This window comes from Penicillium riverlandense (assembly GCF_028828495.1).
Source record: "Penicillium riverlandense strain IBT 135883 chromosome Unknown utg000006l_segment0_segment0, whole genome shotgun sequence".
Lineage (NCBI taxonomy): Eukaryota > Fungi > Ascomycota > Eurotiomycetes > Eurotiales > Aspergillaceae > Penicillium > Penicillium riverlandense.
Window position 1 is genome coordinate 2,031,322 of NW_026643197.1, and position 13,576 is coordinate 2,044,897.

Here is a 13,576-nt window from a genome sequence, read left to right on the forward strand (position 1 = left end):
GGATAAATATCGCGGACCGAACAGCGGAGGATTTTGAAAAACCAACTTTAGCGGATCTCCTGATTGATAAACGAACGAACCTTGAAATTATCGCGCCCATTAATCCTTCGCGCGACTCGCCTGTTCCCGTTGGCCAGTCCTCGTATCCACCCATTTTATCTGATCCGCTCAATAATTACAGCAATACCGAATCTCGTACCACGACCATCTCCCACCCCGGCATCCGACAGTCGCCTCGTGGGTCCATGGTGGAGCGGACGTGAACTTGGCTGGTCTAAAACGGCACTGGATTAATACCTTTTCCTGCAGCAGTTGCTCTTCATAAATTTAAATAAAGCCACCGAGGCCCGTCAGCTCCCGAAGCTACATATCTCCCACCCACCCTCCATTTCTGCACTAGACTACCATGGAGCATATATCCCGGAGGCCCGAGCTAAGCTTCCTGGACGACATGGAGCAGCCCCGTGGGCAAGCTCCCTCCGGCCGGTCCCTGCTGGGATCGACGCCCACAGACGAGATGCACGACCTGCTATGCGTGGGGTTCGGTCCTGCGTCCCTGGCCATCGGCATTGCCCTGCATGACGCCATGGATCCCGCGCTGAACTATTCGCGTGCCAATCCGAACTGGAAACCCAAGGTGTGCTTCCTAGAGCGCCAGAGACAGTTCGCCTGGCACTCGGGCATGTTGGTCCCCGGCTCGCGCATGCAAATCTCCTTCATGAAGGACCTGGCTACCCTGCGCGATCCGCGTAGCAGCTTTACCTTCCTAAACTACCTCCACCACAAGGGCCGCCTGGTCCATTTCACCAACCTGGGCACCTTCCTGCCGGCTCGAATGGAGTTTGAGGACTATATGCGCTGGTGTGCCCAGCGCTTTGAGGATGTCGTTGCCTACGGCGAGGAGGTCGTCGAGGTGGTGCCGGGAAAGACCGATGCCCGCGGCGCCGTGGAATCGTTTACCGTCCGCTCGCGTAATGTTGGAACGGGCGAGATCACCTCGCGGCAGGCTCGCAAAGTGGTCATCGCCATCGGCGGTAAAGCCAAAATGCCCCAAGGTTTCCCGCAAGACCCGCGCATCATGCACTCGTCCAAGTATTGCACTGGGCTTCCCGCCGTGCTGAAAAGCGAATCTGCGGCGTACAATATTGCCGTGGTGGGCAGTGGCCAGAGCGCGGCCGAGATCTTCCACGACCTGCACCGCCGGTATCCGAACGCGCGTACGACGCTGGTCCTGCGTGACTCGGCTCTCCGGCCTAGTGATGACTCTCCTTTGTGCGTCGTTCCTCCCAAATTCCAGGATTTTTGCTGAATTGCTGTCTAGTGTGAATGAAATCTTCAACCCCGAACGCGTGGACAAGTTCTTCCAGCTGTCCGCCGAAGAGCGCAGTCGCGCCATTGCTGCAGACAAGGCCACCAACTACAGCGTGGTTCGTCTGGAGCTGATCGAGCAGATTTACAACGACCTGTACCTGCAGCGGGTGCAGAACGCAGACGAAAAGCAGTGGCAGCATCGCATCCTGCCAGAACGGCAGATCGGCCGCATCGAGCACCACAACCCAGCGAATCGTATGCGCGTCCACGTCCGGTCGACGCGTCCCGATGCCCCCGCGGGACACGACCGAGAAGTGCTGGAGGTGGACGCCCTGATGGTGGCGACGGGGTACCAGCGCGATGCGCATGAAGAGCTGCTGGGCCCTGTGCGCACACTACGCCCCGCCGGCCAAGCGGCCTGGAATCCTGGCCGGGATTATCGTGTCGAGCTGGACCCCGGCAAAGTCAGTCCCCAGGCCGGCATCTGGCTACAGGGTTGCAATGAAAAAACCCACGGCCTCTCCGACAGCCTTTTGTCGGTGTTGTCGGTCCGGGGTGGAGAGATGGTCAGCTCCCTGTTCGGAGATCAACTGTCAGGGAGCTTGTTCCAAAATACCCGGTTGCGCGCCATGCTGTGAAGAACACCAATCCTTTCCGGTGTTGATAGAACTAAAGATTTGGTGTAGAGTGTTTTCACCTGCTTGATGATGATCCCCCCACTTAAACTTGTCTAATGTTATTCTCCGCTATACTCCTATACAAGTGCATTTTGTATGCGATAGACTACTAGCCTTCTGTGCGGCTATTTGTGTGAACTGAAGACCACCCAGCAGGGCACCAATGCCCGAGACATCCGTGGCGTGATGCCGATCTGGAGTTTTCTAAAAGGAGAGAGGAACCCGAGAAAACACGTATATACACAGTAAATTAGGATTGTTATTATTACCGTAGGGTACTAGTATTCTTCTAGATCCATTCTGCAGTTCCTAAGCGAGAACTAAACCGTCCGAGGTGTCATGGCCGACGCTTGGCAGATTGAATTACTGGCTGAAACGGCAGGCTATAGTCGTATGGATGTGGGTCGGTGGCGCATCAGATAACGCACACGCGCGAGAAGATTTTTATCTGATCGAAAACCCCCTGTACGTAACATGTCACCCAGCGTGGTCCGATTCCGGCCAGTTCGGTTCGAACAGGGCCATAATGTGTATGTTGTGTGTCGTACAAGGTGGGCCCTACATCTTGGTTCTTGTTCTAGAGCGGCGGTCATGTCAATCTCTTACTCAACAGCGTAGAAAGTGGACTCGACGGTCTCCTTCTCTAGTCGCTTCTCACTTCCGAGACCCGCAGAGTAATCGGAGTACGGCCGTAGGGGTGACCAAATCCACAAATCGAGAAATCGCTTGGCAGCCGACTGGGTGAAGAGGTGGCTGGCATTGAGATCGGCCGATGTGACAGTCGTGTACAGGTGGAGAAAAGTCCATCTCCCGACTGCGTTGTATACCAGAGGTTCCTGGGCGGGTTTGTTTGGCCTGCATACCGTCGGTGTTGGATCCAACTGCTAGCAGGGAATACACTGATCGTATATGTCTAGATCTACGCCAAGCTCTCTTATCCCTGACACTACATAGTCCCGGCCCAAAAAGAAACATCATTATCTAGCATCAACTGTACAAGTTCTCTAAATGCATCGAGAAAAAGTGAGATCCATGTCGCCTGCCCCAGGTAAATGCTCTCAGAAGAAGAAAGAGGAAAGAGAAATACACGACACGCCTGCTCAGACCATATGCTCCGGGTCCTCGTCGGCCACGCTGCGGTATGCCGGTCCCTCGCGCGATCGACTGCCTCCACTACGCATGCGCATCGGGACTTCGTACATGTGGTGATAGTTCACCACCTCGCCTCCAAGCATGCCAGACCCAGACTCGCGTTTCCCGAAAAGAGGGGCCGGGTCGCACCAGAAGTCGCGGCAGTTACCCAGCAGGCCACGCGAGAAAGGATTCTGCGGCCGAGACGACCCACGTCCCTCGCGTAGCCCGTCTCGAGCAGTATCCCGCGCAGTCGCAAAGAAGGTATCGATCCCCAGGAGAGATGACCACTGTTGGAGACAGCCATGTCGCCGCCGGGGGGATGAGGATGTGCCAGAGCTGGGTTGGGGCCCTGGCCGGAAGCTGAGAGGCCAGCCGCGTCCAGTGAGGTGGTTCCGGCGGTCATGGCTGATGCAAAGGCTTGCGAACTCGGATACGAACGATCAATCGAGTTGCCTCTCATGTTCTCGTAGGTCGTCTGGTTGCGAGAGATCTGGACCAGCTGGACCGCACACAGCATCGTCACCCAGATGAGCTGCAGAGTGATCCAGACGTTGAGCACCAGTGTAAAAGTGTCACGAGACACGTAGTCGCACAGCGTGTCATTGATGATGTTGCACTTAGCGTTCTTAGGTGCGGGGAGGGTATTGATATCTAGGTTGTTGTGTCAGCTAGTGATGTCAGAAGGGAAGAAGCTGATACTCACATGCAATAGTAAGCTGAACAAACAAGATGATGCCGATTTCAAGGCAGACAATGTATAGCACGAAATGGCGGATATTATTGGCTCCGACACAATTGTCGATCCATGGGCAATGACTAATTTGAAGGGTTAATCGATTATCGGTAAAGAGAGACAAGAAGAAGAAAAAAAACGTACTGGTCATGCTTCGCAACGCAGCGTCCACAGCGCCGGCAGTGCTTGCTCCGCAGAGGCTTTCTTGCCATGCAAGGAACGCAGAAATTCTCCTCGTCAAACTTCCACTGCTCGAAAAGCTCCTTGACAACCTCCCTCTGTTGGTTTCGACTGCTCAGCTTCGGCACATAGCCCGGGTCTTCGACCATCGAGATGATGTAGAAATAAGCTGTCAAGCCAAAGAAAACCGCAAACAGAATGTTCAAGATGAGAGACGAGGAATAAGTCGCTAATCACCTGTCAGCCTTGGTTCCTGGGGGCTTGGGATTTTGACCAAGTACATACCGGGCAACACTTTGAACACATATCGGAAGCCCACCCAGAACAGTGTTCCGGCAAACACACCGGCTAAATACGGCTGCAAAGATATCAGATTAGCCACATATTCTTCGGCTCTGGGACGACTTGCGACATACTGTCTTTTGAAGAACGCGATACTCGGACGGGCCTCTGTTCGCAACTTGCTGCGCCATCCACTGCATCCCAAATACCACCAGCAGCATGAGCGGGACGCCAATGAAGATCACCAGGTTGCTCAAAATCCAGATGGCAATCAAGACGGTGAAAAAGGGCCAGATGAAGAAAAACTTGCCCATGAGGCTCTTGTTGCGCACATAACTGGCCATCCCCAGCGGCATCTCCTTTTGGGTGCCGTCAGCATCGAAACCGCGCTCATTCAGCGCGCGGTACCATGTCCGCAGCGTGTTCATCTCCTGAGCCACCGTTGTGGGGGACTTGCCATCTGTTGTCTTTGTAAACCGGTCCGCTCCATATTCCAGCAACTTCAGGACACAGGGCAACGAGCCCTTGACCAACGCCCAGTGAAGAGGGCTCAGTCCGCCTTCGTCCACCGCATTCGCGTTGGCGCCCCATCGCAGGAAGAGATCCACGCACGCCGGGTATCCCTTGTATGCGGCCCACATCAACCCGGTATGGCCTTGCTGGTCCACCACGTCCACGGGTATATCCTGTTGTAGGAGCAACACGAGCAGGAATGCGTTGCCGTCAATTGTCGCCAGGTGAAGGATGTTGTACCCTTGCACGTCGGTCAGGAGAGGATCCGCGCCGTGGTGGAGCAGTAGGTGAACGATATAGTAGTGACAGCGTTGGGCCGCCCACATGGCCGGCGTGGCCACGGATTCTCCTCCTTTGGCGTTTACGTCGGCACCGTGGTCGAGCAGGAATCTGCACATCGCGTACTGGTTGTTGATAGCCGCCCACTTTTCAATCCACACTGTTAGCAAAAGATCCGGGCTCCTGGGGGTCACCAACGGGGGAGAGAGCGCACATGTAGCGGAGTGATGCCTTCCTCATCGCGGTGGTTCGCCGTGAATTTCTTGGCCGTGAACAAGTTCTGCATGGCACCAATCTCACCCATCCGTGCCAGCTGCATGATATCTTCCTCCACCGGGAGGGAGCCTTTGGCGCCATCGGGTTGCATGTTCTTCATTTCGACTTCGGCGTTCGGCGACGACGTTTCTTTCGAGGTTGAGGTGGACGCGGTGCCCGAGTTCCCACCGGCCGGACTGCTGCCCGGGGTGTCAGACGAGGAAAGCTTGGACATGGCGAGTGAAGTCGAACTCTCTGTCGCGGTCTGCGGCTGCCGTAAGCCGGTGGTGATGGCAGGCGGGAAAAGGAAAGGAGCGGAAAGCGACGAGGGCAGGAAAGTGAGATGAGCTGGATAACTAAGCGAACATAGCCAACGCAGGCGCAGTCGACAGAATAGATTCGCCCGGGTTGTCGTGGCTTGGGCGTGGCAATGTGAGAGAGAAAAAAAGGGAAGGGGAGGAGGTCGCGGACGAGTAAGGGAGAAAGCACACCAACCAGTCACGCCAGCCAGATGTCGTCTTCTTGTCTGGGAATACTGCACCGAGGTATTCTGCAGTCTATTCCCTCTACCACAAAACTTATTATCATCCTCGTCTCTATCCTCACTGATGCTGTTCGTGGGTTGGCCGCTGACTCAGCCAGGCAGCCGTGTTCCCCGACTCTGTTGATCCTGCAGCAGATGATGGTGTGTTGCCATTATTCTAGTACATTATTCTTATTGTAATTCACATACATTGAGCTGTCCGGCTCAGAATCCGTCGACGGCGCAGTTCGGCTGTCCTGCACGCGCACTTCCTCCATCAGCATCTCCGCATCCACGCGTAGTTCAAACTCCGCCAGGAAACAAAAGTTGATCTCCAGCTTCGACAGCTCCTGGTTGCTGACGCCGCCCACTTTAGCGAACCGACTGTGCCGAAAGCTCCGGTCCTCCAGAGCCTTGTTAGCTACCAGCAACCCTGCGAGGACCAGCCGGTGCATGTTACGGGGCGTCACCCGGAGCACCTTCTCCGCCAGGGTCATCTTGGTAATATAAACGCTCGTAGCGAGATAGACTGCGGTCGACATAGGACAATAGCGGTGTAGGCGCAGGAGGTAGTCCTTTAGTGCGATCGGGGGCACTTCCTTCGACAGGAACCGCCGGGAGATGATTCCGAGCTGAAGGGCTTCTGCCCGTGCGTAGTTCTCTCCGACATGCACATGCGCGATGTGGACCGGCATAGCTTCTCCTTCTCCTGGGGTCTGGCTTTCCGCCGGAGTAGAGCTGTGGGAGTCGTCTTCGGACGTTTGCGCGAAGAATGTGTTCAGGTATTCGATGTTGTGGCAGAGCAGGCTCAGCGCAGTCTCGGGGGTAATGTCGAAGACATCGGTGGCGCTATTAAGCAACGGCTGCGTGGCGGTCTGTTCGGTCTCATTCGAGTCCAGCTTCAGCAGTGCCCGCGGGGACTGCGTTTGTGTCATGACAGCGGCCATGTCGGGTGGGTTTACTGCCCCACGCAGAAGGGTGGCGAGTCGCCAGTTGTGAGAGGAAGAGCGCACCTGGACCGGCAGGTAGACAGTGGCTCCTCGGATAAATGGCTCATTGTATGGCACAGACGGCTTTGCTCGTTCGTTGTTTGGGGGGAGGAGGTTTTGAAGATATCTCGCGTGGCGGTGGTGGTGTTCAGACGGGAGACGGGGGTAGATCACAACGCGTGTGATCAATACCAGGGGTTTTCGTAGGATTCGAGGTGATGATAATCGTGGGGGAGGATAGATGCGATCTATAATCGGTTGTGCAACCTCTAGGCCCTCACTGCCCAAGTTCACGTGCCCAAAGCCACCGTCGGGTGAAAGGCTCACTTGTGATCCAATCCGGTCAACAGGGGACCCACGGGCGGACCAGCCCGAGTTTGGGGAAGGGAAAATGCGATCAGGGGGAGGAAGAATGAGGATGAGAGAAAGAAAGAGAGAAAGACAATAAAAGGAGATAAGGAAGGACCCACCCGTGACCCGATTAGGGTTGGCGACTACCTAGTAGGTAACTATGTCTTATTGGTCAACCAGGAAGTCTATCTGGTGCCTTTCGCGCCCCTCGGGCATCTTCACCCGTCTTCGAACGGGTTCCTCCCCGACCTGGAAAGAGGATCTTTTCCACTCTCAATGTGGAGCGGAGCCGCTCAACATCTGGGACTAAACGGTATAGAACCTCTATTCCATCTAGTGATAATCAGCGCAGAAACCCCACAATCGAGGACCGATATCCTCGATCACATCAACGGACGCCTAGATGTTCAAGCTCTTCTCATTTCGGTGCTGACCCCTTCATCGAAACAAGGTATCCCTATGTGGTTCAGGACGGATATATTGAAAGCTATACTTCCAGAGCAAGCGGATCCTTCATGAAATATAAATATATGATAACTACTAATAGAGTTAGACATGGACCGTGGATAATGAACTAACATCTCTCAGTTACCTAAGATGAAACCTGTCTATTGCTTTCTTCCTAGGGATAATCTCTTTTATCTAAGCGCTAACTGTCTAACTATAGAACATGCACGCCGTCATTCATTCCCAAAAGAAGGCGGGAGGTATGGATTCTAATACAAGTAGAGCGCTTTCACCTCACCAAGAAACGAACGCCTTTCCCATTCCCTGGTTCCCTAGATGGCCTTATAGTAGTATATTGCCGGTTTTGGCGCGTCTGTGCATCATGGAGAATCCTCTTGCTGGAAGTTTGGATTCTACTATATCCGTCCTGAACCACATAGGGATACCTTGTTTCGATGAAGGGGTCAACACCGAAATGAGAAGAGCTTGAACATCTAGGCGTCCGTTGATGTGATCGAGGATATCGGTCCTCGATTGTGGGGGTTCTACGCTGATCATCGCTAGATGGAATAGAGGTTCTATACCGTTTAGTCCCAGATGTTGGGCGGCTCCGCTCCACATTGAGAGTGGAAAAGATCCTCTTTCCAGGTCGGGGAGGAACCCGTTTGAAGACGGGTGAAGATGCCCGAGGGGCGCAAAAGGTACCAGATAGCTGGGGCTTTCTGGCTGACTGCACAGGGAAATGGGGAGGTGGTCGCCTAGGAGCCCGTGGTTGAACTTTAGGCTCGACCGTCTGAGTCCGCACAGCGGGCGGTCGTTGTATGGCTTTGGCATATGAATATGTATATCGTCGCGTGGACGGGCGAGGCGACCGCTCACGGATTGGGGAGATTATCGTTGAACGATGTTGGGCCGCTCGGCTACGGACATGGTCGTGGCCCTCCGCGCGCCATTGAGGTCGCGGCGGTGATGTGAACTTTTTATCGAAAAGGTGGCAATGGAACAATTGTGAAAACCAGGACTGGGAATGCATATTTCTGGTTTTATTTTGCTGTTTGCGGGCCTGGGTTGGTTGGGCCGGCGCCGGGGAGTCTGATGATGACTCTCGGAACCGGTATGTCTGGCGTTGGGAATGGTTGTTGGAACGGGAAGACCTCGGAGCTCGAGTGACCTTCCGAAGCTTTCCAGGAAGATGGTCACCGTGGACGTCAGTGGTATACATCCGATACACTCGGCGGAAGGGATGCATCTTTGAATGTTGATAAACGACGGATCGAACCCCAAGATATAAGGCAGCGCCTTGAAGGTAAATAGTTACTATCTCCTTTGCTGACACAGAGAGGTCAATGAATGAAAGAACCCGATATAAAACAAAGTGACAATAGATGTATAAATAAAGACTCGGCTTTAAAGGTAACTCAATCTTTGAGCGTTTAGACAAAGGTGAGAAGAGCAAACAATGTCATAAGTCCAAGACAGAAGGCGGCGATCACGATATCGACACAAAGTAAGTGACACACAAAGCAGGTGATTCCAAGTTGTTGCAATGCTAGAGGGGTCGATTTTGTTCGTTGATTGCAGACAAAGCGAAGACCAAAATAGACGATGATTGTCCTGTCCGTCTCTGGATCTTTCGAACTCGACAGCAGAAATGTGCTCCATTTTATATTCGAGGTGTGCGATAAATGCAGATGTGATGAAAGCAGGCAACAGCAGGCCTTTGCGATGCTCTGGAGTGTGGCTGAAGGATCTCAAGTCTCGGGGGCTAGTGACTTGGGCTCGTGATAGGAATCTCTTCAACCCGTGAGCCTCCCAGCGAATCCTTGAAACTGCATATTGACTCAGTACCCAAGGCAGAAAGCACCTTTTCATATCTATATGTAGTCTGTTAAGATCAAAGGGGGTGTTTAGTCCATTGTGGCGTGCACCAGCCACAGCACCAGCCGCCGAATTAGCGGGCCGTGAGCCTGTTGGTAGCGCGCTGCTGAGACTAGCACAACAATCTACTGGCTCAGAGCGCACGAAAAGCCTACGCGCTGTTTTTATAATGACGTGCATCAGGTCGTGCGGGTCTCAAGCCAACTAGGCAGAACCTGCGCCGCTTGCCCCTCAAGTCCATCGCTCGACGAATCGTTCGTAGTTCTTATCCCGCTGATGGAGTATATCCGAGTTAACCCGCTGGATTCCCTTCTGAAGTGTTCCCAAGTCCGCTTCGATGCCTAAGAGCTCTCTTGCTTCATCGGGATCGGGCAGCGAAGTTTCGAAGTGGGAGTTGGAGTGCAAAGACGATGCCAGTAATTGGGATGCCACGTCCCCGGGTCCCAGGTGAGCCACCAGTGGCGAGTCAACTGCTATGCCGATATTCCGGAGTGTCTCGGAGAGTGCGGCTCGTTTTTCGTGAAGCGGCTGGGTGCCACCTTCTTCTGCTCGTGAACGGAGCACGGATTCGGGAGACACGCCAATGCGCCGCAAAAGGTTTTGTAGGGCTGATTGTTCTAGCACAGGGCTAGAAGGATTCCGTGCATTCGAAAATAAGACACCCGGCTGCAATGAACGACGTCTCAAAGAGTCTCGCCGGGATGTTGGTTGTGGCCCGGGTTGCTTAGAAACTTCCATGTGGTAGAGCGCGGCCAGTTGTTCGAGAGTTTCACACGATGATTCACGCTCTCCAAGCCACACTGTCATTTCTTCGCTGGAAAGAGTCATCTCGATCAAGAGGTCAAGCGCCTACGTGCGAGTCAGTTGTAAGGTTCATAAAATGCCTCAGTCAGCATCACAACACACACCTGTTCCAGTTTATGTTGGGAGGCCGCGCGTATTTGGCTGTGTTCGTTTTGTATCTCTCGTAAAATGGGCTCAGTGAACTTTTGCTTCGTGGACATGTCCGCTAGGACCTCGATCTCGGGATACAGAGACCCTAGTTCTTCCTCCAGCGCTGCGATGGTCTCGTCATCGTCACCTTTACCACATCCCAGCGCCGAGTCACCTGTCAGTACCGATTCAAGGAACATCCGGTCGAGACGAAACTGGATTTCCTCTGCCACGTAGACCGCCAGCTGTGCAGTCAAATGGGAGGCTCGTTTGATGATCGAAGCATTGTTACCATCAGACTTCACGCCGGAAATGACTGCCTCCAAGCCTGCAAGCGTCTTGTCGTCCTGCTTCAGCCGAGTGGACAACAATGACAGTATTCTCTTGTTCTCGGCGCTGGCCTTGTCCATCGCATCCATAAAGCTGACCTCAAGCTCGTTATAAAGTTCACTGGCCTGCAAGACGTCAGTTGCCCATTTTACGATCTTGTGGCCCAAGGAAGAACTACCGCAGCCGTCGTGTTTTGCCTTCCCGCTTCATGCTTCTTGCGCAGTCTCGCGATATCCCGACTTCGGTTCTGGGCCAGTCCGTTTTCGAGGCGGACTTGCTCATTGAGTTGTTCGCATTGGGATGTCAGCGTCTGTGTCTGCCGTTGGATGGCTGCGGTCGACGCTTCAAGAGATTCGATCGCGCATCGGAGGTCGCCTTCCAGCACAGCCCGAGTCGCGCCCAGCGTTGGGTCGTGGAGAACGGTCTGCAGGGAGCCTGACCTTTCCAGTTTGGAGTATCTAGCAAATTCGGTTAGCTGGTCACCGTTAGCTGAGTCGGTGAGACCTGCACTGTGAGCTCTTCTCGGGACAACAGGGTGTCGGGGCGGAGATGAGTGGACACCCATTCCACGTGTTGGGGATTGTCTCGCAGGGCCGATTCGATCACCTCAGGCTCGATGGACAGACCGCGTTCTTTGAATGCCGCGATCACCAGATCGGTCGGAGAGTGGTCCATGCTGGTCGGTAATGGCGTGAGTCCGGGGAAGTTGTGGTCGGTGACCAATTGTACTGACTATGTGGGCATGGATGACCGGCAGCGTCAAATATTGGGAGGGTGCATCTAATGGGTGTCTTTCGAGTACTGACTGAAAGTAGCGGGGAGTGTCCATGACTACGAAGTGAGCCTTTGCGGTGAGGTGAGGCATCACGTGAAAGTATACACAATTTTCCCGTTTGGGCAGAAGCAAGAACCAGAGTAAACAACAAGAGGTATCAATAATAGTAAGTGCTAGCAGTACTTATTACACATCCGGGAAACACACAAAATTAGTCGCCCATCTCCGACGCAGACACATATTCAAACTCCAGTTTCCACTGGTCAATCTCCGCAAACTTCTTCGCGGCAGCTCGCAGCTCCGCGCTCGTGAACCGAGGCGTCGCCCGTATTTCAGTCTCGGTCTCAGTGTCTGAATCCGGAGGAGAGGATAAAGGTGATGATCCCGGTGAGGAGAGAGCCAGCTGCTCGTTCTCTTTGTCAACAGAACGCGAGTATGTAGCTGCTGATCGCGCGGCTTTAGGCTTCGCCTTGGTCTTGCGCGTTTTTGGCCGGTTGAGCTTGGAAGACCTATCCTGAGTACTGGCCAGAGGCTTGCGTGGCCGCCGAGAGGGGACGTAGCTCAATTCATCTTCGTCGCCAGACGCGGCATCGTGCTCTTTATCGCTATCGCTTGGAACCTCAAATTCGTCGCCTGCTCGGTGCTTGCGCCGACGTTGACGCCGTCGGGGCAGAAGCCTATCCTGCAGCGCCGCGGTGGACAGATAAACTGGGTCTTTAGACTTGGACTTGGTGTTGGCATTTTCTTCCATGGCCACAGGCGTAGTACTGGTTCGGGAGCGCCCAGAAGGGCTCCACGGAGGACTGCTGCTGGCTGGTGGTGCAAGTGTCTGGCTGAGGACCTCTGGAAACTGCAAGGGCCGCGGTGTATCCTCCGACACATGGGAGACCTGGTCACCGCCCTGATCGCGGTGTACAGGACTAGCAGTCAGGGTGTCCCTTGCTGCAGATGGTGATTCTGGCTCTGGCTCTGGCTCTCGTGCTTGTGCTCCTCTTGTCGCGCGCTTGCGCTTGCGCGAACCACCGGATGATGGAGGTGATTGGGAGGGCGACTCAGCAGGCTTGTGGATCATTGATTTCCGCGCGAGATTCAACGGTGTAGACTCATCCTGAGGGCTCAGGCCTCCGAGAAAGTCGCTGTCGTCCAGGTCAGATGAACCGTCCTCCGCCTGCACCATATGAAGGATACTCTGCTGGCGTGGTCGTCGTCGGAAGTTGCTCAGAACAGAGCTTTCAAAGGCCGGGGTGCCGGGCACTCGCGAGCTCATGTCACCTTTACGGCCTGCGAAGGAAAGAGTAGACGAGTAGCCTCGAGATCGCGTCGGTGGTCGACTGGCCGTGCCGGGTCGACTCCCGGTGCCCATGCGCTCGCCCATCGGCGACGACTCAATTGCATTCTCGTAGCTCTTGGTCATGGGGGTTTGGCTGCGCAGTCGGTGCCCGGGGTCCAACGTCGAGCCCCGTTCGGGGGAGTTGGGCGCATTCGCGGAGGCATTATCGCGGGTTGTCTGTTCGGTTGAATCGGCGCTAGGAGCAGGAGGAGGGCCTTTATTCAAGGGCCGAGTTCGTTTGGGAGCTGGGCGCGGCATGGTGTTGGGAGGTTGTTTTGTTGTGTTGTGATGGGAAAGCAGCAGCATCAACAACGCGTGTTTTGGGGCAGACGCGTGCACGTGCCACATGGTCCTGTATACTTTGGGTCTACACTTCATTTGTTCATAGTATTTGTTTATCCCTATGTAGGTGGTAATGATCAATTGAGTCTGATTTATGATCATCATTTTCATTCCACTCGGTCAATAAATAACCCACCCTTCTCCCTGGTTGTCACTTTCATTATCTAACGAAGTCACTTGCCCGACCCGCCACGGAACTTGCTCCGTCTTCCGTTCAGCGACACTCTTCTGGGAATATTATTCCCCATGGCTTGCCCCCCGGTCTTCCCCAGGATTCGAAACCTCGCTTGTCCATTGCGGCGTCGTTGAGCTCA

At 54.3% G+C, this 13,576-nt stretch overlaps 4 protein-coding genes across 4 annotated transcripts; 1 reads left to right on the plus strand and 3 right to left on the minus strand.

Moving 5' to 3' along the window:
* Positions 1-406: 406 nt before the first annotated feature.
* Positions 407-1,949, plus strand: N7474_007041 (lysine N(6)-hydroxylase/L-ornithine N(5)-oxygenase family protein; the record flags this gene model as incomplete). Its single annotated transcript, XM_057198451.1, has 2 exons — positions 407-1,272; positions 1,322-1,949. 2 exons carry the CDS (start codon positions 407-409, stop codon positions 1,947-1,949), a joined length of 1,494 nt encoding a protein of 497 aa, XP_057051891.1.
* Positions 1,950-3,088: 1,139 nt separating this feature from the next.
* On the minus strand, positions 3,089-6,834 carry N7474_007042 (uncharacterized protein; the record flags this gene model as incomplete). Its single annotated transcript, XM_057198452.1, has 8 exons — positions 3,089-3,351; positions 3,408-3,773; positions 3,826-3,938; positions 4,000-4,264; positions 4,321-4,393; positions 4,452-5,255; positions 5,324-5,720; positions 6,098-6,834. 8 exons carry the CDS (start codon positions 6,832-6,834, stop codon positions 3,089-3,091), a joined length of 3,018 nt encoding a protein of 1,005 aa, XP_057051892.1.
* A 2,949-nt stretch (positions 6,835-9,783) lies between these two features.
* Positions 9,784-11,490, minus strand: N7474_007043 (uncharacterized protein; the record flags this gene model as incomplete). The annotated part of the gene is made up of 4 exons (XM_057198453.1): positions 9,784-10,401; positions 10,461-10,940; positions 10,994-11,273; positions 11,324-11,490. 4 exons carry the CDS (start codon positions 11,488-11,490, stop codon positions 9,784-9,786), a joined length of 1,545 nt encoding a protein of 514 aa, XP_057051893.1.
* A 311-nt stretch (positions 11,491-11,801) lies between these two features.
* Positions 11,802-13,178, minus strand: N7474_007044 (uncharacterized protein; the record flags this gene model as incomplete). Its single annotated transcript, XM_057198454.1, has 1 exon — positions 11,802-13,178. One exon carries the CDS (start codon positions 13,176-13,178, stop codon positions 11,802-11,804), a length of 1,377 nt encoding a protein of 458 aa, XP_057051894.1.
* Between the last annotated feature and the right edge of the window lie 398 nt (positions 13,179-13,576).